Source organism: Sylvia atricapilla, chromosome Z (genome assembly GCF_009819655.1).
Source record: "Sylvia atricapilla isolate bSylAtr1 chromosome Z, bSylAtr1.pri, whole genome shotgun sequence".
In the NCBI taxonomy this organism is placed as follows: Eukaryota; Metazoa; Chordata; class Aves; order Passeriformes; family Sylviidae; genus Sylvia; species Sylvia atricapilla.
Window position 1 is genome coordinate 66911452 of NC_089174.1, and position 22220 is coordinate 66933671.

Sequence of the window (22220 nt, forward strand, 5' to 3'; positions counted from 1 at the left end):
GCAGTGATGGCAACAATCAAAGCAGCTCCGAGGTTCTCCTGGAGGGAAACTCTTATGCTCCAATTCACTGACTGATTTTGTGAGAAGGGATGCCAGGCACTGACTGTGTGAGGCTGTCTTAGGGGAAACATCCCCTGGTCTCCCCTACTCCCATATGTCACCAGGGAACTGCCAGCGATCCCACTGCTCTCAGTCTAGGGTGTGCCTGAGCTCCTGGCCCCTCATGGGGACTGGTCAGTGCAGAGACCTGTTCTGCCAGGACAATGTCATGTTTTCCCATCTCCCACCCGTTGGGCTGAGATCTTCTTGTTATCCCCCAGGCTACCTTCCATGAACTGTGCCTTTGCTGCACCATGTCCTCTGGGTGCTGCCCTCCCCCAGCACAGAGATCTGTCACATGCCTGCCATGATGCTCCCATTCCTCTGCAGTGGCAGAGCTGGCTGTTTTACTGCTTCACAGGAGCGTCAGGTCCCATCCAGACCTGATCTCTAACTCCGACCTAACCCTAGTTAGTATCCCTCTAACTCCGACCCTGATGGCAGAACGCTCCCTCCCCACGATCCTGTATTTGTGCTGGGGATTGTCCCTGCTCACTCGCAGTATCTTGCATTTGTCCTTGCTAATTCACATGCTGGTTTTCCAGATAATATCTCTGGTCTAGCAAAGTAATTTTAAATTCCAGTCCTGCCTTCCTGGACTCCTGCAGCCTTCCCATCTGTCCCACTATCCAAGCACTAACAGAAACTGACCAGATCCCCACTAGATCATGGAGCTGTGAGAGTTATACACATCTCAGTGCTGACAGCTCTGGGTACAAATATTCAGCTGGGTCTTAGCAGTTTCTACTCACTTTATCTGTTGTCTCACTTCAGGATCAGAATACCAAGGGAGACAATGGCAAAGTCTTCCCGAAGTCATGGTTAATGACTTCTGTGCCTTTCCCACCCACAAAGTGTATTGTACTGTTGCAAAAAGAAATCAGATTGGTGCAGCATGACTTCTTCGGTGCAAACTCACGTTAGTAATGATGCATTTCAGGCACTTACAGGTTGTTGACTTGTTCCATTCATCTTCTAAAAAGTGAGATTAAACTGAATAGTGGTTTTTTTTCTGGATAGTTGCTGCATTTATCTTTTTCAGCTTCCTGATCCCTATCATTCCCTGAAATTCCCCCAGGTAATGCATCAGATTAAGGCTATTAGGTTGATCAGGTGTGGTAACTGCTGCCCTTCTCACGGGGCTGGGGCTGTTGTGGTCAGGATGGTCTCAAACACAGTAATCAAATCAAAGTATGCGGGTACAGATAGCACCTTTTATTACACAAATAAGTACTCCCTGGGAAGAAAAGAGAAGTGCCTTTGCCCTAAAGGCTGATATTTTATTCTCCACATATGTATTATTTGAGTTAATAAAAGTCATTGCCTTTTCCTGCAAGCCATTGCTGTCTGGGTACACACTAACTCTGCTCAACTAGACCAGATATCTCCCCACTTGGTTGCTGGTGTTGGCTCTGATATCCTGAGGAGAGGGGAAAGGATCGTTCCCAGAAGCACAGAAGAGAGCATGAATATCAGCATTGCTAAGTTACTGCTTTCTTATTTTTTTGCCTTATCTGACTTTTTGATGATTACATAGATTTGCTGTCAGAAGTAAGACACCAAAACAGTCAGACACCTGAATGACCAGAAGCTTCTTTGCAAATGCAGCTGTGAGACTGGAGGATGCTCATCCCTCTCCATGATTAGGTTTCCTGCTTTGATCTGCACTGAAGTAACATACTAAGCCAGGGAAATGAGCTCAAAGTCTCTCATTTTATCTGGCCTGGCCAACCGATGGACTTCCAGTGGGAGTGCAGGAAATTAATAATTATTTTGTTTATTTCATGTCAATGGAAAGAGGGAAAAAAAAAAAAAAAAAAAAAAAGGCATGCCAGGCTTTGCTTCTTGGTTTGAGTTTGTAACAGACCTGAACAAAAAGCATATGGATTTGGTTTCAATTAGAACTGCCTGTTCAAGAAGAAAAGCTGTGCTTTAAATGCTCTGCTATAAAAACACTGCAACCCAAATGACTGCTGCAATCTGAGGGCTGAAAAAGTTAGGCTACACAACTGAAAGGGAAGCCCACCCTGAGAAACATCTTCTTGTCTGCTGCTATGAGGCCAAAGGCAGGGCTGTGGAGCTGCTGTCTCACTCAGCTCAACCACATGGGGTTTTCCAGCCTAAAACAGAGGAATGTGCGTCCTGCTTCTGCAACCAGGAGAGCCTAGGGTAGCTTGAGCCTGAAGTGCACTGCCCAGGGATGGAAATCCTGATTGGCTGTGGGGTATAAAGACTTCCAGAAGCATCTGCCGTCCCTTCTGCAGTGACAGGGAAAACTCCAAGTTGCTTGCACCTTGCTGTGTGGGGAAATTTCATTCTTCAGAGTGCTTCTACCCTGCTTATAGCCAGGGATTTGCTGCCAGCCATGATTTTTCAGATGCCTGTGTAGTAGGCAAAGTCTTCTGCAATCAGTCAGGCCTGCTTTCCAAGTCAAGGTTAGTCTGAGCTCTGACTTAGAGAAGCAGCAAGAAAATGGGGCACCACCACTGTCTACCTGCAGAGGAAGAAGGAGATATGGCTCGGCAGAGAGAGCTCCAGTGCTCAGTTCCCTTATCTCTGAAATACTCAGTTGGGGGGGCAGGCTGAGCAGGAGTTAACAAGACAAGGCAATTGGTATCTCCCCTTCTCTCCAACCCTCTCTTTCCCGGCTTGAAGTCACTGGCAGGGGTTCACTGGAGAGGTACAGTCTTCATGCCTGTCCTTCGAAGCCTGTGCTTTTGGTTTCTGCAGGCTTTAATGAAACCCCTGAGTACACCTTGTCCCTGCCTCTCCTTGAGTGATTATCCCAGGTTTTTGAAAGGCTCATGTGGATTAGGCTGAGAAGTGCTACAGAAATACCACATGTTACATGATGTGGTTGAAGGACTTAAGAGGAAACTTAAACCTTGCAACCGACCAGTTTCCCCTGCTTCAGAAAGAATTGCTGTGTCTATCTACGTGAGATCTCTTAATCACCATGCTCCCTTATACACATAGTACTCCATGGGCTTTCAGCCTTACTTTACAATTGCTGTTTGACTCAGACCTGTGGTAAACCTTTGGGAAGATACTACTTATGCCTCAAAGAATGGTTGAACATGGACTTTTCTCTGGAAAATAAACACCCTGCTTAAAAGAAGAAGCACTACAAAACACCTGCATGGGTTCTGTTAAAGAGAGCTGGGACCAGCAGAATTTTAAGTGTAACTCAGAAGGGATGTCTGCATATATCCAGGGTTGATTCTGCAGTGGAGGTGATTGATTGATTGATTGACGGATTAATTGATAAGAAATGTAAAGTAAGTCTTGAAAGACCAAGATGGTTGACCTAAGCCTAGGAAACATAACTTCAAGGTTTTGAGGACTCTGCAAGTAAATTAAGCTTTATAATTTAAAATGTGTAAACATATATAAGATTATATATGTAATACAATTATATTCTGTATTGTATGCATATATGAAAGATCATATATAGTATATCATATAATTCTAAATAATATCTAAATATATTTTGACAAAATATAATTTGATCTCATCCTAAGGACATGTACATGGGGAGAGATATGCAGTGGAGGAAAGCTCTTTAAAATTAGCAGATAGAGATATAATGGAATTTGGCAGTTGACCAAATTAAACAAGGACTTGAGCACATGTGTGTAGCATGGCACTAGCTTGTCTGCATCCTTCAAACTCCTTCAGGTCAAAACACCTTTTCTTATGGTGAAAGCTCTGCTTTAGCTCCAGGAAGAGTAATTGTTATGTTCAGGTTACTGACTGAAGGTGTGTGAATCATTATGGTTATTTCTGGGTTTAAAAGGATATAAACTCTACCTCCACTTTTTGATCTTACTGAAATGATAGGGGAATTGTCAGGCAGCATTACAGAAAGAGATTCACAGCTCTTACAAAGGGTAATGAAGCTCCGAACAGGCCACATAGCTGCATTTACAGACTCCTGAACTCCTCAATTTTGTTGATTATGGCTTGATTTTTAGCCTGTTTGTTAAACGATCAAACTGCAAGCACTCAGCAACAACAGTAACAGCGAGAGTTTATCGACACTAAACCTATATTATCCCTTTTCTGCCACTGATATAAGCAAAGTAGGAAAACATATATTTGTCCTACATGTCTGGGATTATATAAACTCCCCTCTTATGTCAGCTTTTCCACTTGTGGGTAGGCATAGGGAAACAACCCCCACTTTCTCATCCCTGTGGTGCCAGCTCTCACAGACTCGTAGTCCAGCTTCCTCCTTGGTCCTGTCACCATCTGCTTCAGGCTTCTGCTCTCCAAGGGTTTTCTCCAGTGCTTCCTGGTTGTCATTTTTCACTGAAGGACCTTCTTCTTCTCTTTATCCCTTTGACACCAACATTCAAACTGGTCTGTGGAGTGCCCACAGCACCTAGATACCCTGGGAAGAGGGTGCTGGGGAACTGGTCCCCTCTGTCCCAGTGTTCCCCAGGAGATGGGAATTGATGGCTGTACTGGTCTGCACTGGTCCCGACATCATAAGCAATATAAGATTTAAGAGGACATTTGCTTAGAAATGCTGTCTGCAATAAAAGTGTAAGAGCAGAATAGGGTAGAGCTGCAAGACTCATCCTCCAGTTTACCCTTGGTTATGAAGAACATCCTGGGAATGCAGAGCCATAGGCACGTTCAGGCTGGAGGTGATGTTGGGATATCTCTAGTCCAGCCTCCAGCTCAGAACAAGTACAGTCCTGAGATCAGACAAGGTTGTTCAGGGCTTAGACTTGTCTTGAAAAACTCCGGGATTGGAGATCTCACAGCCACTCTGGAGTCTTGTTCCAATGACTAAGTGTCACAGTGGAGAAAAACTTTCTTATGTCACGCTGAATCCTTCCCTGTTTCAGTTTATGGCTGTTGTGACTCATTCTCCTGCTGTGCACTCCTACAGAGAGTCCATTTCTGTCTTCTTAATATCCTTCACTTGGGTGCAGGCAGGTGCCTGTTAGGGCACCCAGAACTACATCTTCTATAGCACAAGCCCAGCACTCTTAGTATCTGTTCAGCACAAATCCTCCAGCCATCAACAGTCTTGGTAGTTTCTGCTGGACTCAGTCTGGTATATCAACACTTCTCTTCACCCCTTAAACTACCTTCTGCCTTTCTTTCTGAAGGTGAAACCATTAGCTGAAAATGAAGACCTTTCATAGCCGGTTTTTCAGCACCAGGGCAGAGAACAGAGACTCTGATCCAGTAGAGGTGTCATCTCCCTGTCTTATTTATTTCCTTCCTAGAAAGTTCCTTTTATTTTTTTCCAGTGGCTAGGAACATGGCACACAGGACCAGGGACAAGAGGTGAGAAAGGTTCATCCTGTTTGCTTTCTCTCACCTCTCAAAAATTCTTTCATTAACACTTGCCTAGTGTTTCTTAATTACCACTTTCTGGCTTGGAACTGCTTGCATGTGTTGCAAAAAATTCACTCAAGCTCTTGTCTGTTGTATGACAGGAAATATCTAACATTTGTGCCTTTTACTAGATTGACAGCTGCTCTTACACCACAGATTACACAGGAGCTGAGTGTTGCTTTCACCCTCAGCCTCTGCAGCCATCCTTGGCTTTACCTGTCCCTCCTGAGGGAACCTTCTGTGGTTCTGTACTTGTCTTCTGGTGCCAACCCAAATGGCAACTACGTGTCTATGCTAAACCAGTAGAGTACAGAGAGTACAGAAGTTATGCCAGAAACAGGAGGAGTAACTGAAAAATCACCCCAAAAGAGCAGTTATCAGTGAAAAGTCTGGGATGAAATCTCAGAGCAATCTGCAGATTTATTTGGGAGGGTGGATTGCTGTCCTCACTGGTGTTTCAAATTTCTTTTTCATTCCTCAGCTGATCTAGCAGTGCACACTTATAAAGTTTTGAGAGGACCTGGCAGCATGGAGATCATAAAGACTTTGAAAGGCTTTGTACCAGATCTCCACATGGGGATATGGAGTGAAACTGAGGAATTTATTTCAGTAAAGACCTTTCCAAAGTACCAACATCTGCTAGGGCTGGTCTCCACTGTGCTTGAGTCTGCTTAGATGCAGAATGTGAATTAAATTTCTGTGGCCCAAGGACTCAGAATTACGCTAATGAGCCCAGTTTAGTCAGTAATCCCTTGCCTCCAACAGGATGTGATTTCATCATGGACTGAGGTGAGAATTTGTCTGATATAGTGTACACCACAATAGAATCCAAAGCCCAGATTGTCATATAGAAAACAATGCCTTTCTTTATAGTTAAATCATGGATTGCTGGAATAAATCAGCTCTGTTACAGGTTCTCTGCTTCGTCTGCTGGATTGCTGACTCATTTACACGTGGTTGCTGGGGAAGTTAAATTGCAAACAACCATTCATGATAATCCAGACTTCTTAAGGATTTTACAAGCTAGGGAGAAGCTGGCACTCTTTCCCCAGTTACCTTCTTCTCACTTCAGTTGCAGCTCTCACCTAAGGATGTTACGCATCCTTATGGCAAAGAGGGTGTTAATGCAAGTATAATTACTGTAATTTGGATTTAATTTTCTGAGAACAAGTGCCTCCTTTCTGTCTTTCTTTTGTTTCCTGCTTGGCTGCCAGCTGTGAAACAATCTTTCCAGGATTGTTCTTGATGCCAGGCATGCAGCAGTGTAATGGGCTCATCCCGTGCTGGGCTGTGTCTCACCCAGCTCTCAAATGACTGTTCCCTCACCGAGAGGGGAAGAGCTGGATCAGCAGACCTGGAGAAACCACTGTATCTCGGCATTTCTGTCTGCATCTCCTAGCACTTTACATGCAGTATCTACAGAGTTAACTATTTTGTGGGAGAAGCAGTGGGATACAGGGGATCGAGGCAACATTATTTCTACAAAGCAATTGCTTCCATCACTCCTCTAAGCAAGTTTAGGTATCTCCTAAATCCTTGTGGAGAGGAACAGCTCTGGTTGTCACCTTGAGCACTCTGAAAACATCACCCGTTTCTTGTTCAGTCCTTACTAGTTTTCTCCAGGCCTGCAGTCTGACAACACATCTGTGTTTTAGAGATTTTCTCACACCAGGGTGATACCAGGAGTCTGTGCCTGGGCTCAGATCAGAATGGAAACAGAGAACCTGGGAAGAAGTGACCCCTCCTGAGATTATGATCTGACTATGACATTGGAATCTGCAGGCAGAAGTGGTATCCAGATGTGACAAGATCTCTGCCATCTGTACCAAGGAGATACCTCCTTTAAGGGCCCCAAGGAGGAATAGTGGCTGTTTGCCTGGCAGCATTGCCCCAACCATGTCTGTCTGTCCCAGTTCCAGCAACACAAAAAGCGAGACAAGGATCAGGCCATGTTTGCTGGTGTTTGAGGCTTTCAGTGACACGACAGTGTATGTCATAGTTCCAACTGTTAACCCAGCACTACCATGTTCCTGAGTGCCAACATATCTTTTAAATACCTCCAGCACTGGTGACACTGCAGCTACCCTGGGCAGCCTCTTCCAGTGCTTGACAAGCCTTTTTTGGTGAAGAATTTTTCTGTAGTGGACCTATCCACTTAGTATTAAGGGTGTGCATCAATGTCAGTTAACCTCTGTCAACAGTCCCCTCTAGTCCTTACATCTGCAGTTATTTGTCAGATAAATTATTTTGCCATCTTGGCCACTGTTTTGCTGAAATTGCCAGCTGCTGGTTAACCTTGTTCCATCTTTGGTACTCATGAGACTTGCTTGGCAATGGAGAGATTACTTTGGGAAGTGCTTGCCTTAAGGACCTTGATGACTTCTACGTAATTTTCTTTCCAATATGCCTCTATTTTGCCCTACTTTGCAAAGAATATCCATTAGTTTCAGCACCCAGCTGAGCAGATGGGTTTAACTGGTCTATGGTTCTGAAATAATTACATTTTTGTACAACAGAGACACAGCAGCAAAAATGTAAAATTAATTCAGGTGTAACATCCTAGTCAGTGTCTCAAAAGCAAAGCACACTTTAGGGAGGCCACTCCTTCCTGGCCACACTGAGACTGTGCTGTTGGCAGTGTGGACAATCACTAGGAATATCTCCCTCTGGTTTCCACAGAGGATGTTGGCTTGGCTTTTCTCATGGCCAGTTCCTTCTTCAAAATGTATTAGTATCAGAGAGATTGATTACTGCTCCCATCTCTCTCTCCTGCTTCTGTTATAATTAAAACAGCAATATATGCATGAAGCAATTAGATTTTAATAATGCTTTTCTAAACAGGATGTCAAGGAGCTTAGTACAAAGACTTGGGCTGGAGCCAGATCAGCATCTTAAGACTGGATTTTCATTAAAAATTGGCCTCCTCCTGCTTAAATAGCTTACATGAACCTAGATTTGCTTTTTATTCAGAATGTATTTCGTCTTTGTCTCCAGACAGGACCCAGAGGACCCTCTGTTCCTGGGTGGCAGGATCAGAGTGAGGGATGGGCAGGGACTCATCACAAGTGCATATGGTAATCTGGGTCTCTTGATGGGACAGGAGCATCTCCAACTCCAGGCCTGTTGCCATCCCCATTACTGCATGCCAGGGAGCTCATACTCAGGTCCATCCTGGGTTTCTTCCTGCAGAGCAGATTTTGATCAGGTCAGGGCATATCAGCACACCGCTGCCACTGTCTCCCAGAAGGAAATTAGTGGTTCTGTGGGTGCCTGTGCTCAGAGGAGCACTCTCTGAGTTGCCCCCCAGCATGTTGCGGGAGTTCTCCTGCACTGTTTTATCCTGTCTGCTTCTGGCTGATATGCAGTGCTTGGGCCCTCCATTTGCATTCAGATCAGTATGAATCCTGTTCTCTGCACAGCTCTTGCTCAGACCCTTATGAACAATCCAATGCAGCTGGGTCAGTGAACATGGATGGGAAGTGTGTAACACAACCTCAGCATCACTGAACAATACATAGGCTCAGAGGTCAGATGTCTCAATAGGCAGCAACAAACATTCTGCATGGATCAGCACTGTGCCAAGCCCCTTCCAGGAGAGGACTGACACCAGCTCTCTTCAGGAACTCCCAGGGCAAGGCAGCACTGTGGTGGGATTGACAGCTGGGCCCTGTCTGTCTGTGGGGCAGGAAGAGATTTCTCAGCTGCCATAACTGTGTGAAATCCCAGGGAAGAACAGCAGCTCTAGCTGCAGGATTTCCCATGCTTGTCCTGTGTCCAGCTCCTCGCTGACCTCTTTTAAGCCCTGATTTGCATGCTGCAGCGTAACTCAGTCGTGGCTGATGCGATTTAGGGTGACGTCCCACTCTGTCCAGGCTAACAGCGTATCTGGTTCCCAGACCATGGAGTGTTTGTGCGGCATTTATCATTTGCCTGGCTGTTCCCTGCACAGCAGGTGGAGAGAAGCTGTGCAAGTCATTTAATCTGAGGCAAATGGGGAGACTCAGTCTGAAGTAAACAGGATGCATTTTACTGACAATGGAGGCAAACAGGAGAGGGAAAGGAGGTTGGAATAACTGACTGAGGAGGTGAACAGAAAAAGGTCTCACTTGCCTGAGCAGAGATGTGAGCGCAGGCAGGAGAGGTGTGAGCAGGAAACATGATCTGATCCTGTTGCAATGCTTTACAGTGCAAAGGCCTCTGCTGCAGTTGAGGACTGGGGTTGAGGGACATGAGGAATAGGAGATCAGCAAGGACAGTACAGCCGGCTGAGAGGCTGGAAGCAGGGGGATGAGAAAGATGGGCACTTCCAGAGAGATCCTGGGCTGGCAGGATAAGGAAGGCAGTACTCTGGGGTAACAGGCCAGCAGAAAAAGGCTTAGGGAGAGGGTTTCACTTGGGTGTAAGAGGGACATGCTGACAGACATCTCCAAGAGATGGGTTAGCAACACTGTTCCTGGAGGATTTCTAAAGAAATGCCTGTGCAGGTGTAGGGAGCAGAGTGGGACAATCCACTGCTTGGGACCTCTTGTGCTGGGCAACCCAAGGACTGGACAAACATCTGTCAGAAACAATTTAAGAGTAGCTGCTCCCACCATGGACAAGAGTGCACTAGTGGACTAACCCCTTCTAGCTCTGCCCCAGGTGACTGTGTTTTAAATGAAAAATACAAAAGGAGAATGCATGGTTGAGATAACACAATTATTCACATGGTTGAAATATCTAGTGCAATTTCTGCAGCATCTCTGACTTCAGTCATCGACAGCAGGAAAGAGAAAGAGAGGAATGTGACTTGACATTAAATTGCAGACTGAGTTCTTTCATAAGCAGAAGAGTATCTGTTGTAATACATCTTTCATGCCATTGGCATTTTATGTAATTACATATGAGGCTTCTTTGAGCAAGGACATTTATTTTTACTTTTAATAATAGCAAAATCTGGTTTCCTCTGTACTTGTATTTATCCAAAAGAAAGTATATTCACATGCTCCCATGTAAGTAGCAACCAAGAATATATTTCCTATGCAAATACTTTTATGAACTGTATTAAAAAAATTAAAGAAGGTGCTGCGTTAAAAGAGAAACAGCAATTGGACTTTCTTAAGGCAGTTAAAAGGTGATCAAGGTAGACATGTATATGTTAACAATGGTGACCAGAGAAAAAGGCATTGAAAAATCTGCAACTTTTAAAAATATACTGTTCATACAACTGCAAATGTTCTCTCATAAGATGCTGTGCTCTATAACAGCAGTACCCCAGAGTTGCAGGAGCTGCATATTCACATCCGTGTTTGATTCTTTTATTAAACTCTGATCTGTAACAGCTTACTGAGCTGGCATGCCAAAATGCTAAAGTAAAGCTGAAGTAATAAAAAAAAAAAAAAAAAAAAAAAAAAAAAAAAAAAAAGAAAGAGAGATGCTGAGTGATAAGGAAATGTTGCTGGGTGGCTGACTGTGCTGCCTGCCAGGAATCAAGGGCTGCAGCTGGGGTCAGTGCACTCTACAGGGCATATCCTTGATTTTATCCCTCTGGATGGGTTTGATGTACAAGCCTGTGGGTGCTATGTGTGCCCAAGCCTTTCATGTCAGGTTTGCCAACCCAAGGGATGAGGTGCTGCAGATGGTGGGTGCAAGAGTTAGGGAAGCCTGGTCAGCTTTTGGATTGTCTAGGTTACACTGAGGTTTGATGTCCAGGTGTCACTGAAATCACAGCAATATTTGAGGTTAAGCTAGAATACAAGGTATTGCCTGTCTAGTGGGTTTTATGGACAATCTCAATTAAAATCTCCTTCTCATTTCCTTCCTCCCTGCTGCTTGGGTCTGAGAGATCCCACAGCTAAAACACTGGGCATTAATGCCCCCACCAGCCTTTGCATCCCATTATAACACGTGGCATGTAGACAGGCTTTGAGTATTAGGGCTTCCCAAAAAGTTAAAAGCTGCATAAAATAATTGATCCCATCCTTATGAGCCAAATGGCTGGCACTGCAGAAAATCTGAATCCAGTAGGGCTAGTTCCAGGGTTTGAGTGGGTGATGCACTTCCTGTCCCCACAGTGATGTGAAGGAAAGAGCATCCCATCCCCTCTGTCCTTATCCCAATGATGGTTTGCACCACCAGGACTCCAGGCTTGAGGAAAAAGCTTTCAGGGGCTTTATTCCACTCTGACTCCTTCAGGAGGTCACAGTGTGGAAGGACAGGGTAATTGCCTTGCACAGTGAGCACACAATGGTTTTTCTTAGTGCTTAGTACAAGTCACTTAAGTGATACAACTGAAAATCTTTTCCATGTACCTTGTGAAGAGCTTGTTTTCTCACCAGCCTCTTCTAGTCAAATAGAGCCTATAGATGTTGGCTCATCTCAGGGACTTAAGGCTGATGACACCTAAAAGAAAGCTGTCTTCATCTCATACACCCAGAGCTCACAGTTAGAGTGTATCCAAATTGTCTTCAAGGCTGACAAAATAGAGTGTGACCTCTTGGGACTCTTTTGCTGATGTTTTCTAATCACAGCATCTGTTGGGGCAGAATTAAGGGTACTGGCTCATTTCAGACCCATAATGTCTTAAGATAAATATAAAATTCATCCTTCTCTTTGAAACTATTTATTTGGTGATTCATGAACTGAGGGTCATGACAACATCCCTCTTTTGAACTTGTGTCAGATAATGGAAAAGACAGAAGGCTAACAGTTTTAAATGGTTTCAGTGGGTTTCTGCAGCTAGTACAGGGATAAATTCAGAAGGAGGTAACAAATCATTGTAATGCCCAGTTCAAAGGAGCTGTGAGGACTGCCATGAGACAAATCTGCACTCAGCTTGGCATTGTTCACTGAAGTTGTCATGCTAAATGTGGTCTTTTTATGGCTAAATTTAGGTGCCTAAATTAGTGGTCTGTAAGAGACATTGCTAGAAGCTCTGGAGTTAGCAAGAGCAGGGAACATTCTTCAGGGAACAGCTCCTGCTGTGTGCACAACTTCTCCTTGGCCAGAGGACACTGCAGTGGAGGTGAGCAAGGAGGTGGAGTCCCAGCCAGCCCCTGGCAGAGCAGACACAGGGCTGTGACGATGCACAGGCTGTGCGCCCTGATGGCCATGGATTTCACCAGGCTGTTAGCTCACTGCTGCTGTAGAGCCTGTCATTCCATCAGGCATTCCCTCCCCTCTCCCATGCATGTTTGTGAACTGGCCAGCTCTGTGGTGTGCTGTGGGCAGCTACCCACTATTTAGGGACAAGCGACTCCTGCCCACATGCCCTGCCTAATTCCTTCTGGTTTATTTCCAGTGACAATCCCATCCGCTTCCGGGTCTGATCCAATTTTGTTTGTGCTTCCTGCCTATTGGATGTCTTGACCTTTGCTCCTGTGCCTTTCCAGGCCGATCTGTGCTGCTGAGCCACAGGCTGGTCCCAGCACAGTGAGTCGGCCAATTTAAATGGTGACTTCCAGCAAGCAAAGGCAGGTAAGCTGAGGCCCAGACACCCATGCGCCCTGCTGCTTTGGCATGGGCCAGTGCAGATTCCAGGCAAGGTCTCCGAGTCAGGATGTGAGCTTGAGCAAGGCGGGGTGATGCTTGCCCTGAAGTGCACAGGTTGTACCTGAAGCTGGCGGTAAGACCATCCTTGAGGCCAGTGTTCCTCTGTGGCTGCTGTCACCTGAATGACCCAACCATGCTCTGGGCATTCTGCTGGTTTTATTGCCTGCAAAAAATTTTACTGTGTCATTTATTTCCAAATAGTAGAAGAATAAGCCTAAATCCTTCTCTTCAGTCTGTCAGCTAATCCTTCCACGGGCCAGGAGTGATGCTGTCAAATCAGGCTGTGAGTGTACCTCAAGGCTCTCTGTGGTTGAAAAGCATGTTGCTGATGCATGCGAATGGACTCCTTGCAAGCCCAAAATTGGTCCTAGCACAGACATCATCCTCAGCACAGCATAATTCAATCTCCATATGACAGGACTGGGTTGCAATAGGGCCATGATGAGATAGATCTAGGGAGCTTCAGGGCTGCAGCTCATATCATATTCCTGTTGATCCTGTTAATGTTTGGTTAATGGCCCAGGGAGATGATGAGGGAAATTCTTCTGTGTTTCTGAAGGGGTTTGGCTTTCCTTGGTCTTCCTGACAGAAGTGCTTCAGGGAAGCTTCATCTTTGCTTTCATTTATTGAGTTGACCAGACCAATCATTAGTGTATTTTGATAATGGAGGAGCCCTTATCCTGGAGCTGTCACCTTAAGCTGAGCAGAAGGAACAAGAAAAGATCTCCCAAAGAAATACACCTCTGAACAGCTGGCAGGCTGTGTACCCCTTCCCACTGAGGATAATAAGCAGTTTTAGGTGTCTTCTTGAAGCTTCTCACACCCTTCAAAACAACTCTGTAAAAGCTTAAATCCTTCTTGATGGGAATCCAGTTCTTAGGTCACTAGGCTACTTTATAAAAAGTCTGGATCCTGTTCCAGCATGACGGTATCCAGAAGTCCATCGTGTAAGGAATGACATCACTGTCATGACAACAGCAGGGCAGAGACAGGCCTGTGCCCCTTGGCCACAGTAAAGGGTCACCTCTGCTCTTAAGGAAGTTGTGGGGAATTTCCTGACTATGTTCATGTCAGTGTGATTGACTTCCTTGCTGCTTTAAAACATAAACATGTTTAGCCTTGTTTAATCAAAACTTTAGAGCGGATGTTTTATGATTATTTTACCAATGGGAAAAAGACATGGAAGCTGAAAAGTGCCAGCATCATGGCTTTTACGGGAGAGTTTTATTAACTCAGTGGTATACTGTTCAACTAGGGAATGAAGGCATTAGCCAAGACTCCAGCATAAATGAGTCCCATAACGTGAATGCAGAGTTCTGCATGTGGCAGCATGGAGATGGGTGGGGCTGAGGCTCCCAAGCATCAAGGGATCTTCAAGCAGCTTCTTAGTCCTCATTCCACCCTTCCCCCTGGGGCTTCACCGCAGTCATCTCCCACCTCCTGCTTCACTTCCAGTACCAGTACTCACCCTGGGGCTGAAAGGACCACCAGGGATCCTGCACACTGCCAGTAAGCCTGAGCCCCTTGCCTCAGTTTCCCTGCTTGATGAGCCAGGGAAGACCCCAGACATGAGGTAAAGGGAGTGTAAGGGCCATGAGAAACCTGGCAACAAATACATCAGCATGGAACACAAACAGGGGGTCTCTTTCCCATCTCTCCTCCCTGAGGTCATGTTTTGTAGGCAAAGCAGAGTTCATCCCCACTCAGCACCTTTTCTGGCCCTGCCATAAGCTTTCCTGCCCTGTTCCTCATCACCATTTCAACAGGAACATTTTTCTCTCCAGTTGGAGGCAGTTAACAGTAAAGCAGAGGCAAACACTGCTCTGATCAGCTCCAACACCCATTCCATGAGCTCCTCAGGGACAGACTTCCCCTGTAATCTCAGCTCTGCATCTAACAACTTGATGGGGAGGATATTCTGCCCTGACTCACTCTCAGCTCCTGATGAGCCTTATGGATGTGGTATAAGCAGGGATGTAGGTGGGGGACATGCTCAGCTACACACATGGTGGCAGAGCCCCACAAGAGCCCTCTCCACACCTGGCTGTGGCATCTGCTGGAGGCGGAGCCTTTTGGCAGCCGTGTGTGGAAGTGAGGGACATCGCTTCGTGTGTGCCCTGGGACATCCTGATAGCTCTGCTTCAAGAAGGACTGCTCCTCAGAGGTCTCATGCAGCCAAAGCCCCTGGATTTGTAGGAAGCTGCCATGCGCATCCAAGCAGATCCCACAGTGCTGTGCTGGTGCCATCAGTGGCCTAGCCAGCTCACAAGCACAAGCACCCTGAGAGAAGCAGATGACAGAATAAAGAGAAACTTTCCATTCCAGTGCCCCCAAAAGGACATTCTAATTTTCATTCCCTGTGTCATCTTGCTTGCTTGGTTATGTGGCGTTAAATTAGGACTCTGGTTCAGTTACGGCTCATTACAGGCTTGCGTGTGGCTTTGTTGCAGCGTGCTCAGAAGCACCAAAGAAGCTGAGCCAGTGTAAAAGTCAAAGTTTTAGGGACAGTTTGGTGACTAGGAGCTGAGCCTTGCCTGAGGCTGGTGAATTCAGTAAGGCTTAGACACAGTTCCCATGGGCCTGCAGGACACCAGTCAGGGACTCTCCCTGATCCTACCAGTGGAGAGATCAAAGGGCTTGAGATGGAGATGGATTGGTGGGAGGTGGGTTCAGCATCTTCTCTTCCCATGTGAGCAAAGCAGATGTCTCTTTTGCCTGTCCCAAGGACCTTTGTGTCGTGCTGTATGTGACACAGAGTGCCAAAGGGATGGGTTTGAACGGTGTCAGACAGCAAAGCAGCTTTTCTGCAGAAATAGCTAAGTCCTCAAATACCTCGAGTAGCTGTATTTACCCCAAGGCTCTCACTCAAGAGACATGCTCTACTGTGGTGTGGGCCATTATTACAAATATCACTTGCAGTGCCCGCACCAGACCCACGAAGGGCGCTGCCCACCTGTTGGCATTAATACAAACCAGCACTGTCCCAGCATGCAGCTGATGGACTCAGTAAATGAAACAACCAGGGCTCTTCCCAGTGATCAGAACAGCAGTGGGGCTCTTCTTGGGAGCAGAGGGATTTCCAAATATCCCTGTCCCCATCCAACCCCCAGGACTGCTTTCATCTCAGCAGTGTCCTCTGGCAGCTTAGGAAACCTCTGTTCCATCGAGGTTGTGCTGGGCTGGGATGAGGGAGGACACAGGGATTCTCCAGGGACTTCTTTGAGCATTGTCATCACTCAGCAATGCCCATGTTTGCTAGAAAAATGCAGAGGGATCCATGGGGGCTAGCAACGTTATCCATGTTGTGCACTGGCATTTCTTCAGTGCTGAAGGGAAGGTGTGTGTTTGTAATTGCTGCACCTGCAGCCATTAGCGGGTCTGATTCAGCAGGACGAGAATCGATCCGTTCTAAGTGGGGAGAGAGGAAAGCTGGTAGCCTCCTTCATCTGGTGCTGAGTGTTGCTCCTCTAGCCTTCTGAGAGCATGGAGCGCAGAGGCTGTGCTTTAGGGATGCCAAGAAGAGCAGTACAGCAGCTTCCTGCAGGCTGCTTCCAAGCATGGTCAAGGATGTTACTTTCCCTTTGCTCTGCTGCAGTGTTGGAGGCCCGCTGCCACCTCTCCTGACCCCACCTGTCAGACTTTGCCAGCCCTTCTGCTCACCTCTACTTGGCAGCTGCTTTCAGAGGTGCCCAGAGCCATGCTGCACAAAGATGAGCTCCCCAGCCGGCAAGCAGGGGTATCCCACCAAATCCAGAGGCAAGGCGAGATCCAGCAGGCTGGCAAAGGGGAAGGCTGTGAAAGGCAACACTTCATGATAGAAGTAGTGACTGTAGGGATGCTGTTTTGGAGAAATCCCATGGTGTAGGTGCTCAGCTGCAGGAGGGCTTGGTGGGCTCAGTGTAGATTGGAAAATTCTTCTGCTGCAGCTGTGTATTACATGATGTGAACGTGGAGAGCCTAAGCCCAGTTAATCGCTTTCCCAAAGTGCCAGAACTCTATTGGGAGCAATGCAGCAGCCCACAGCACAGAAGAAACATGTTCTGCCCAAAGCACTGAGTAGAATTTGTGCCTTCAGCAGGGACATCATCCCCTGCCAGACCTGGAAAGCTCCTGCTGCTCCCAAAGAAGAGAGGGCTGAACTGGGCAGGTTCTTTCCCTTGTGCTGATTTTTCTCAAGATTCTGGTAGTTTGCTTTAGCACTCAGTCAGGGAGTCCCTGGGATGCTTGGGTCAGGTGCTAGGGGACTATGGGAAGTGTTTGTCCTCCTTGCCTGTGCTAGGATGTGCATCAGGGTTGGCACAGAAGTGTGTCCAGGCACAGGAGAGCCTCAGTGAGGAGTTAACAGCATGCACCTGAGAGCCCTGACTCACTTCAGTCCATCAGGTTAGGGGCTCTCAACACCCAACTGCCCTCTTGGGAAAAGTCATTTGGGTGCAAAAGGGATGATCCCTGCTCGTGTGGCTGCCTCTTCTCAGGAGCACCTGCACGGCATAGGTGGGGCTATCACAGCATGGTTGGGCTGTTTTGTGGCGGTCTGGACATCTGCACCATTGTCACTGCCCTAGAAGTCTTGCGCAACTGGCGCCTACCTACAGCTTGGGGGCATAGCTTAGAGGGTGGTCCAGCCCCATGGGGCTAAGAAGGTCTAGGAAGAGAGGGACAGAAGAGGCTTTGAGCCACTGCGGATCAACAGACCCACACTGATTCCCATCCAAACATCTCATTAGTGTCCTTTCCCAGCTCACAGAAGCTTTCACACACCTCATGGCACCTTGGGCTTGAAATATGAAGATGGGCGGGTGCATCCCCCTGTGGATCAGCCTCCAGTGAGGGGTGAGAGCTCAGACACAGCACTCCAGCAGCCCTCCATGTGTTGGACCTCTCCTCATCCCTGCTTTCCTCCCTGCTCACAGTTCTATCCTGCTTGGTCTCTTCACAGGAGAAGAAGGGCCAGGAGGTGAAGAAAGGTCCCGAGGTGGAAATAGCTAAGCTGGAGAAGCTGCTGAGCCTGGTGAGAGAGCCAGGGAGCAAGGACAAGAAGTGAGAGGGAAGGGAATGATGATTCTGTGGGCAGCCTCTGGCCAAACAATCTCAGCTTTGATCAGTGGCTGCTTGGCATGCAAGCCACGGGCCCCAGCTGCCCACTTTTTGCACAGCAGGAACACTTTGCCTCTGTGCCTGGACAAATAAACTGAAAGCTGGGAGAGCTGTGGTGTCCAGTCATGTCTGGGCTTGTCAAATCTCACCACACTTGGCCCTCCATAGCCACATGGCTCTTGGCTTTCCCAAGCCTTGACTGGGCTTGGACCAGATGAGAGCCCTATGGAGGGCAGGAGGGGGCCTAGGAAAACCTTGGGGCTGCAGCTGAATGACAGCCAGTCCCACAGTGTGAGTGGTGGCCAGAGAGACTGAGCTCTGAGCTGTAGCCCCCCCAGGCATTTGTGCAAGTCGAATGCAATGCCACACCTGGATTTTGGGGTGGCAGCCTAAGCCAGAGGGTACCTGGAAACCTGGCCTGGTGCCCCAGGACTGTGGGAGACGTTCCATGCCTCCAGACAGCACATGGCAGCAGCTGCCAGTCACCAGCTACAGGAGGTTCACCTCCCCCAGGGACCTCAGCGTGGGGCTGGCTCTGCCCAGCTGGTGCCTGTGGGAACTGCTGGGCAGCGGGGTTTGCAGAGCCTTCTACCACTCTGTGCAGCAGAGGATTAGCTGCTACGAGGCTGAGGTGGCAGCAGGAGCAGCAATGTCCTCACAGCATGCTGATGAGTGGCAGCAGTCACCACCAGATCATTCTGCACAGCTCCCAGTCCTGGGGACCAAAGCCACCAGACAGGTGTGGTGGCAGGTGTCCTCCATATGCTCAGCTGGCCTGTCTCTCACAAGCATCCTTGTAAAGTAAGGCCACAGCTTGGAAACTCTCCAGTGCCTCTGGCACAGAGATTAGAGAATGCTCCCTGTTGACTCCCACATGCCCCCAGGTCAGGCAGGCAGGCAACACCCAGTCAGGTTTCACCCAGAATTTAAAAGCTCAAGAGGGATGTGGAAATGAGCCTTTCCTTATCACCATCTCTGAGCAAACCACGCACAGTCCTTCAGAGATATCGACCCCCAGCCCCCTGGGGCAGCTACTCCTCAGCCCTTCGGGATGGGGATGGCAGGATGTGCCACCTCCTCCCAAATCTTCTAGGCACGGGGTAGAGCTCAGAGACACAATGTGGGTCCTACAATCTGTTTATTAGTCTAGTAAAAACAAGGCTGCAAAGGGATGTGTTTGCTACACCTGACATGAGGAGGAGCCGCAGGCTCTGCCAGGCCTGGCCAAGCCTGGGCAGGAACCCCGACTGGCATCCCTCCCACTCCACCCTTCTGTCCCCTTATTGCAGTGGCTGTGCCAGCAGTGACAGTGGCTATTGCTCGGCTCTAGGAAAGGCAAGGCAGAGCCCTCCAAAACCCACAGCACCCACTGGCAGGGCAGGGGATGCAGCTGCCAGGCTTGCAGACAAGCCAGATATCAGCATCCCTCCCCACAGAGCCACTGTGATCCCCAGGGAACAGGCAGGGTCAGAGAACCTTCAAAACGATTTGTCCAGGCATCATCTTCCTATGTCTCCCATCTCCCCAGGAAAAAGCCACACCAGGCTGCTTTGAGTGAGATCGGAGATGCCTACAAGGGCACATCTGCTGCTCACAGGCAGGGCAAATACCAACGGCTGGCCTCGGCTGGGAGCAGGCCAGGAGGGCAGGGATACACACCCAGTGAGGAGGAAAAGGAGGAGGAGAAGGAGGGTCGTTTGCCTAGCAGTGTTGGTGCTAATGCTGGAGGGGGCTGACAGACACGCTGGGGAGGATCAGGCAGACTGTGCAGGCCCCCCTTGTGCCTCATTAAACCTGCTGCTTGGGCAGACATCTGCCAAATGCCCACGTGAGGCTGACGGCACTTGCCACTCAGGGCCACCTCCAAACATCTGGACTGGCAGCTGTGCTCTGCCAGCAGGGCTGGGGCTGCTCAGGTTCCCCTGGGCACACCCTGCTATAGAGCAGCCAGCCTGCTCGGGAAGAAGCACTTGTGCCAGCCCGGCTGCCTCCCCTCTCCAGGCCCCAACCAGCTTTGCTCAGGTCTGCTACGCTGTTGCCACTTCCCAAGCCAGGAGCACCAGAGAAGAGTCCACAGGCTCTTCCCAAACAAGGGGTGCACTTGAAAGCAGAGCTCCTGCTATGCTCACTGGCCGCTGGGACAGGCATGACTGTCCCTGTAGCACATCCCCATCAGTTGTTCTATCCCCATCATCACTGCGGGCACTCCAGGAACTTCATACACCAAGATCACAAAGACAAAGGACTGTGCCCCCTGTCACAGCTGCTGCAAGCAGTTGGGTGTCCCCTCAGCTTTCATCGTGCCCGGTCCAGCACTCAAGTCGAGCACAGGCATCCAGTCTGGCACAACTCCTCCAGTAGGAGTGGATACCCCAGTCCCCAGGCAGATCAGGGCTGCAGCAGGTACTTCTCTTCATTCTTTGACTCATCCACATCAGAAGCCGGATTCTTCTTGGGACATGATGGGGTCCTGCAAGCTTTGCAGAGGATGAGGAAGAGGATGAGGATGAGCAACGTGATGACACAGTTAAAAGAAATTGCCACGATCGCTCCGGTGGAGAGAGCAGCCGCCATGGCCACTGTCCCGCAGGAACTGGTGGGGCCCACAGCCCAGTCTCACACTTGGGATGCCAGGGCAGTGATTGAGTGTGCAGCCTCCACCTGCTGGCACAGGCAGGGGACAAAGGGGACAGCTGTGGTGCTGGCAGTGGGATAGGGATGGGGCCAGTGGTCACCCCGTCAGTTAGGCCACTCACAACTGTGTCTTGGGCTGCACCACACCACAAGGGAAGCTTTCTCTGCGTTTCCCCTCCTCCGGCAGGGGAGTGAGGACACGGGGATCGCTATTCTCCTTCCAGCACCTGGAAGAGAGAAAGTCACCGTGAGCATGAAGGGACAGGCTGTGCGAGGCCCTCAGGCTGTGCTGTGGGGTGCCAGAGGACTGCAACCCCAGGGTCCACTGGAGTTCGAAGGCTGCACCAGCTACCAGGTCGGATGCTGTTTTAGGGACATTTCCAGCAGCCCTTTCCAGCCCTGGCTCTACCCCTCATCCCCTGCGTGAGCCACCAAGCTGAAGGTATCCCCAGTGGGAGACCCATCCCCTCATCCCGGCCCAAACGCTCCTCCCCGTGCACTCCCGAGTGACACCAGACAGCCCTGGCCCCGCTCCGGTCCCCTCTCCATTCTCCAACTTCTTTTCCTGCCGGCAGGATGCCGCTGCGAGGTCCCGTATCCAAAACGGGGCCGGGGCTGGGGGCAGCAGGTGTGGGGATAGGGCAGCCCCCGCTGTGCTTTTTACCGGGGTCGGGCAGAGCCCCGGCTGCGCGTTCCCCGGCGCCTCTGACCCCCCGCCCCAGAGCGGGACAACCACGGAGGCCCCGGAACCGGACAGCAACAGGTCCCACCAACTCCGCCCTCCCGCCGCGGGGCCCCGGCGTTACCTACCTGCCTCCGCTTCTCCCCGGGTACCGCCGGGACCCCGCTGCCGGCGGGACAGCGGGCGGCGCTGCCGGGGCCGGGGCCCCGCTCGGAGCGGGCTGGCGGCGCGGGGTCCCGGCGCGGCCCCGCGCGGCGCTCGGAGCCGGCGCGGTCCCGCCGCGGCCGCCCGTGGGTGCCGCAGCCCCGCGCGCGGCCCGCGCCTCCCGCCGGCATCGGGGGTGGGGGGGGCTGCTGGCGCCCCACCCCCGCCCCACCATTGGTTATCCCCTCTCCCCGCCGCCTACCATTGGCCGAACGCCCCGCTCGGGACACTCCCCTTCGCCCTGCTCCCACGTGAGCAGCGGGGGGGACAACGCCGGGCAGCGCGCGCTCTGCCGGCCCGGCCCGGGACCCGGCCCGGTGCTGCCAGCAGTCTGCCCGGTGCTGTCACGGGTACTGCCCTTGGTGCTGCCCGCACTGCCTCGGTGCTGCCTTCCCGCCGCTGCTGCTGCTGCTGGGGCAGCCCTGCCTGCGTCTTGCTGCCCCTGCCCCCGTGTGCTGCCTGCCCGGCCGTGCCCGGGGGTCACCGCCTGGCTCTCCCTGCTGCTGCCTGCCCTGCCCTGCCCCTGCACACGCACACACAAACACACTCGCACCTGGTCCCACACACATCGGGGCTTGAGGATGCTGAGGATGGATTTGCCAGGGCTGGCTGGGGTCCT

At 49.7% G+C, this 22220-nt stretch overlaps 2 protein-coding genes across 2 annotated transcripts in view; one reads left to right on the forward strand and one right to left on the reverse strand.

Moving 5' to 3' along the window:
- The window catches only part of DNAI1 (dynein axonemal intermediate chain 1), a 139793-nt gene extending 121603 nt beyond the window's left edge, over positions 1–18190 (forward strand). The window contains exon 20 of the mRNA XM_066338637.1: positions 17924–18190. Within this exon, the coding sequence (XP_066194734.1) occupies positions 17924–18028 (105 nt within the window). The 3' untranslated portion in view covers positions 18029–18190. The remainder of the gene's footprint in view (positions 1–17923) is intronic.
- Positions 18191–19204: 1014 nt separating this feature from the next.
- ENHO (energy homeostasis associated) lies at positions 19205–21714 on the reverse strand. The gene is made up of 2 exons (XM_066338749.1): positions 21526–21714; positions 19205–20942 (listed from the first exon to the last, which is right to left on the reverse strand). The coding sequence occupies exon 2, from the start codon at positions 20653–20655 to the stop codon at positions 20470–20472; it is 186 nt and encodes a 61-aa protein (XP_066194846.1). The 5' UTR covers positions 20656–20942; positions 21526–21714; the 3' UTR covers positions 19205–20469.
- Positions 21715–22220: the final 506 nt, after the last annotated feature.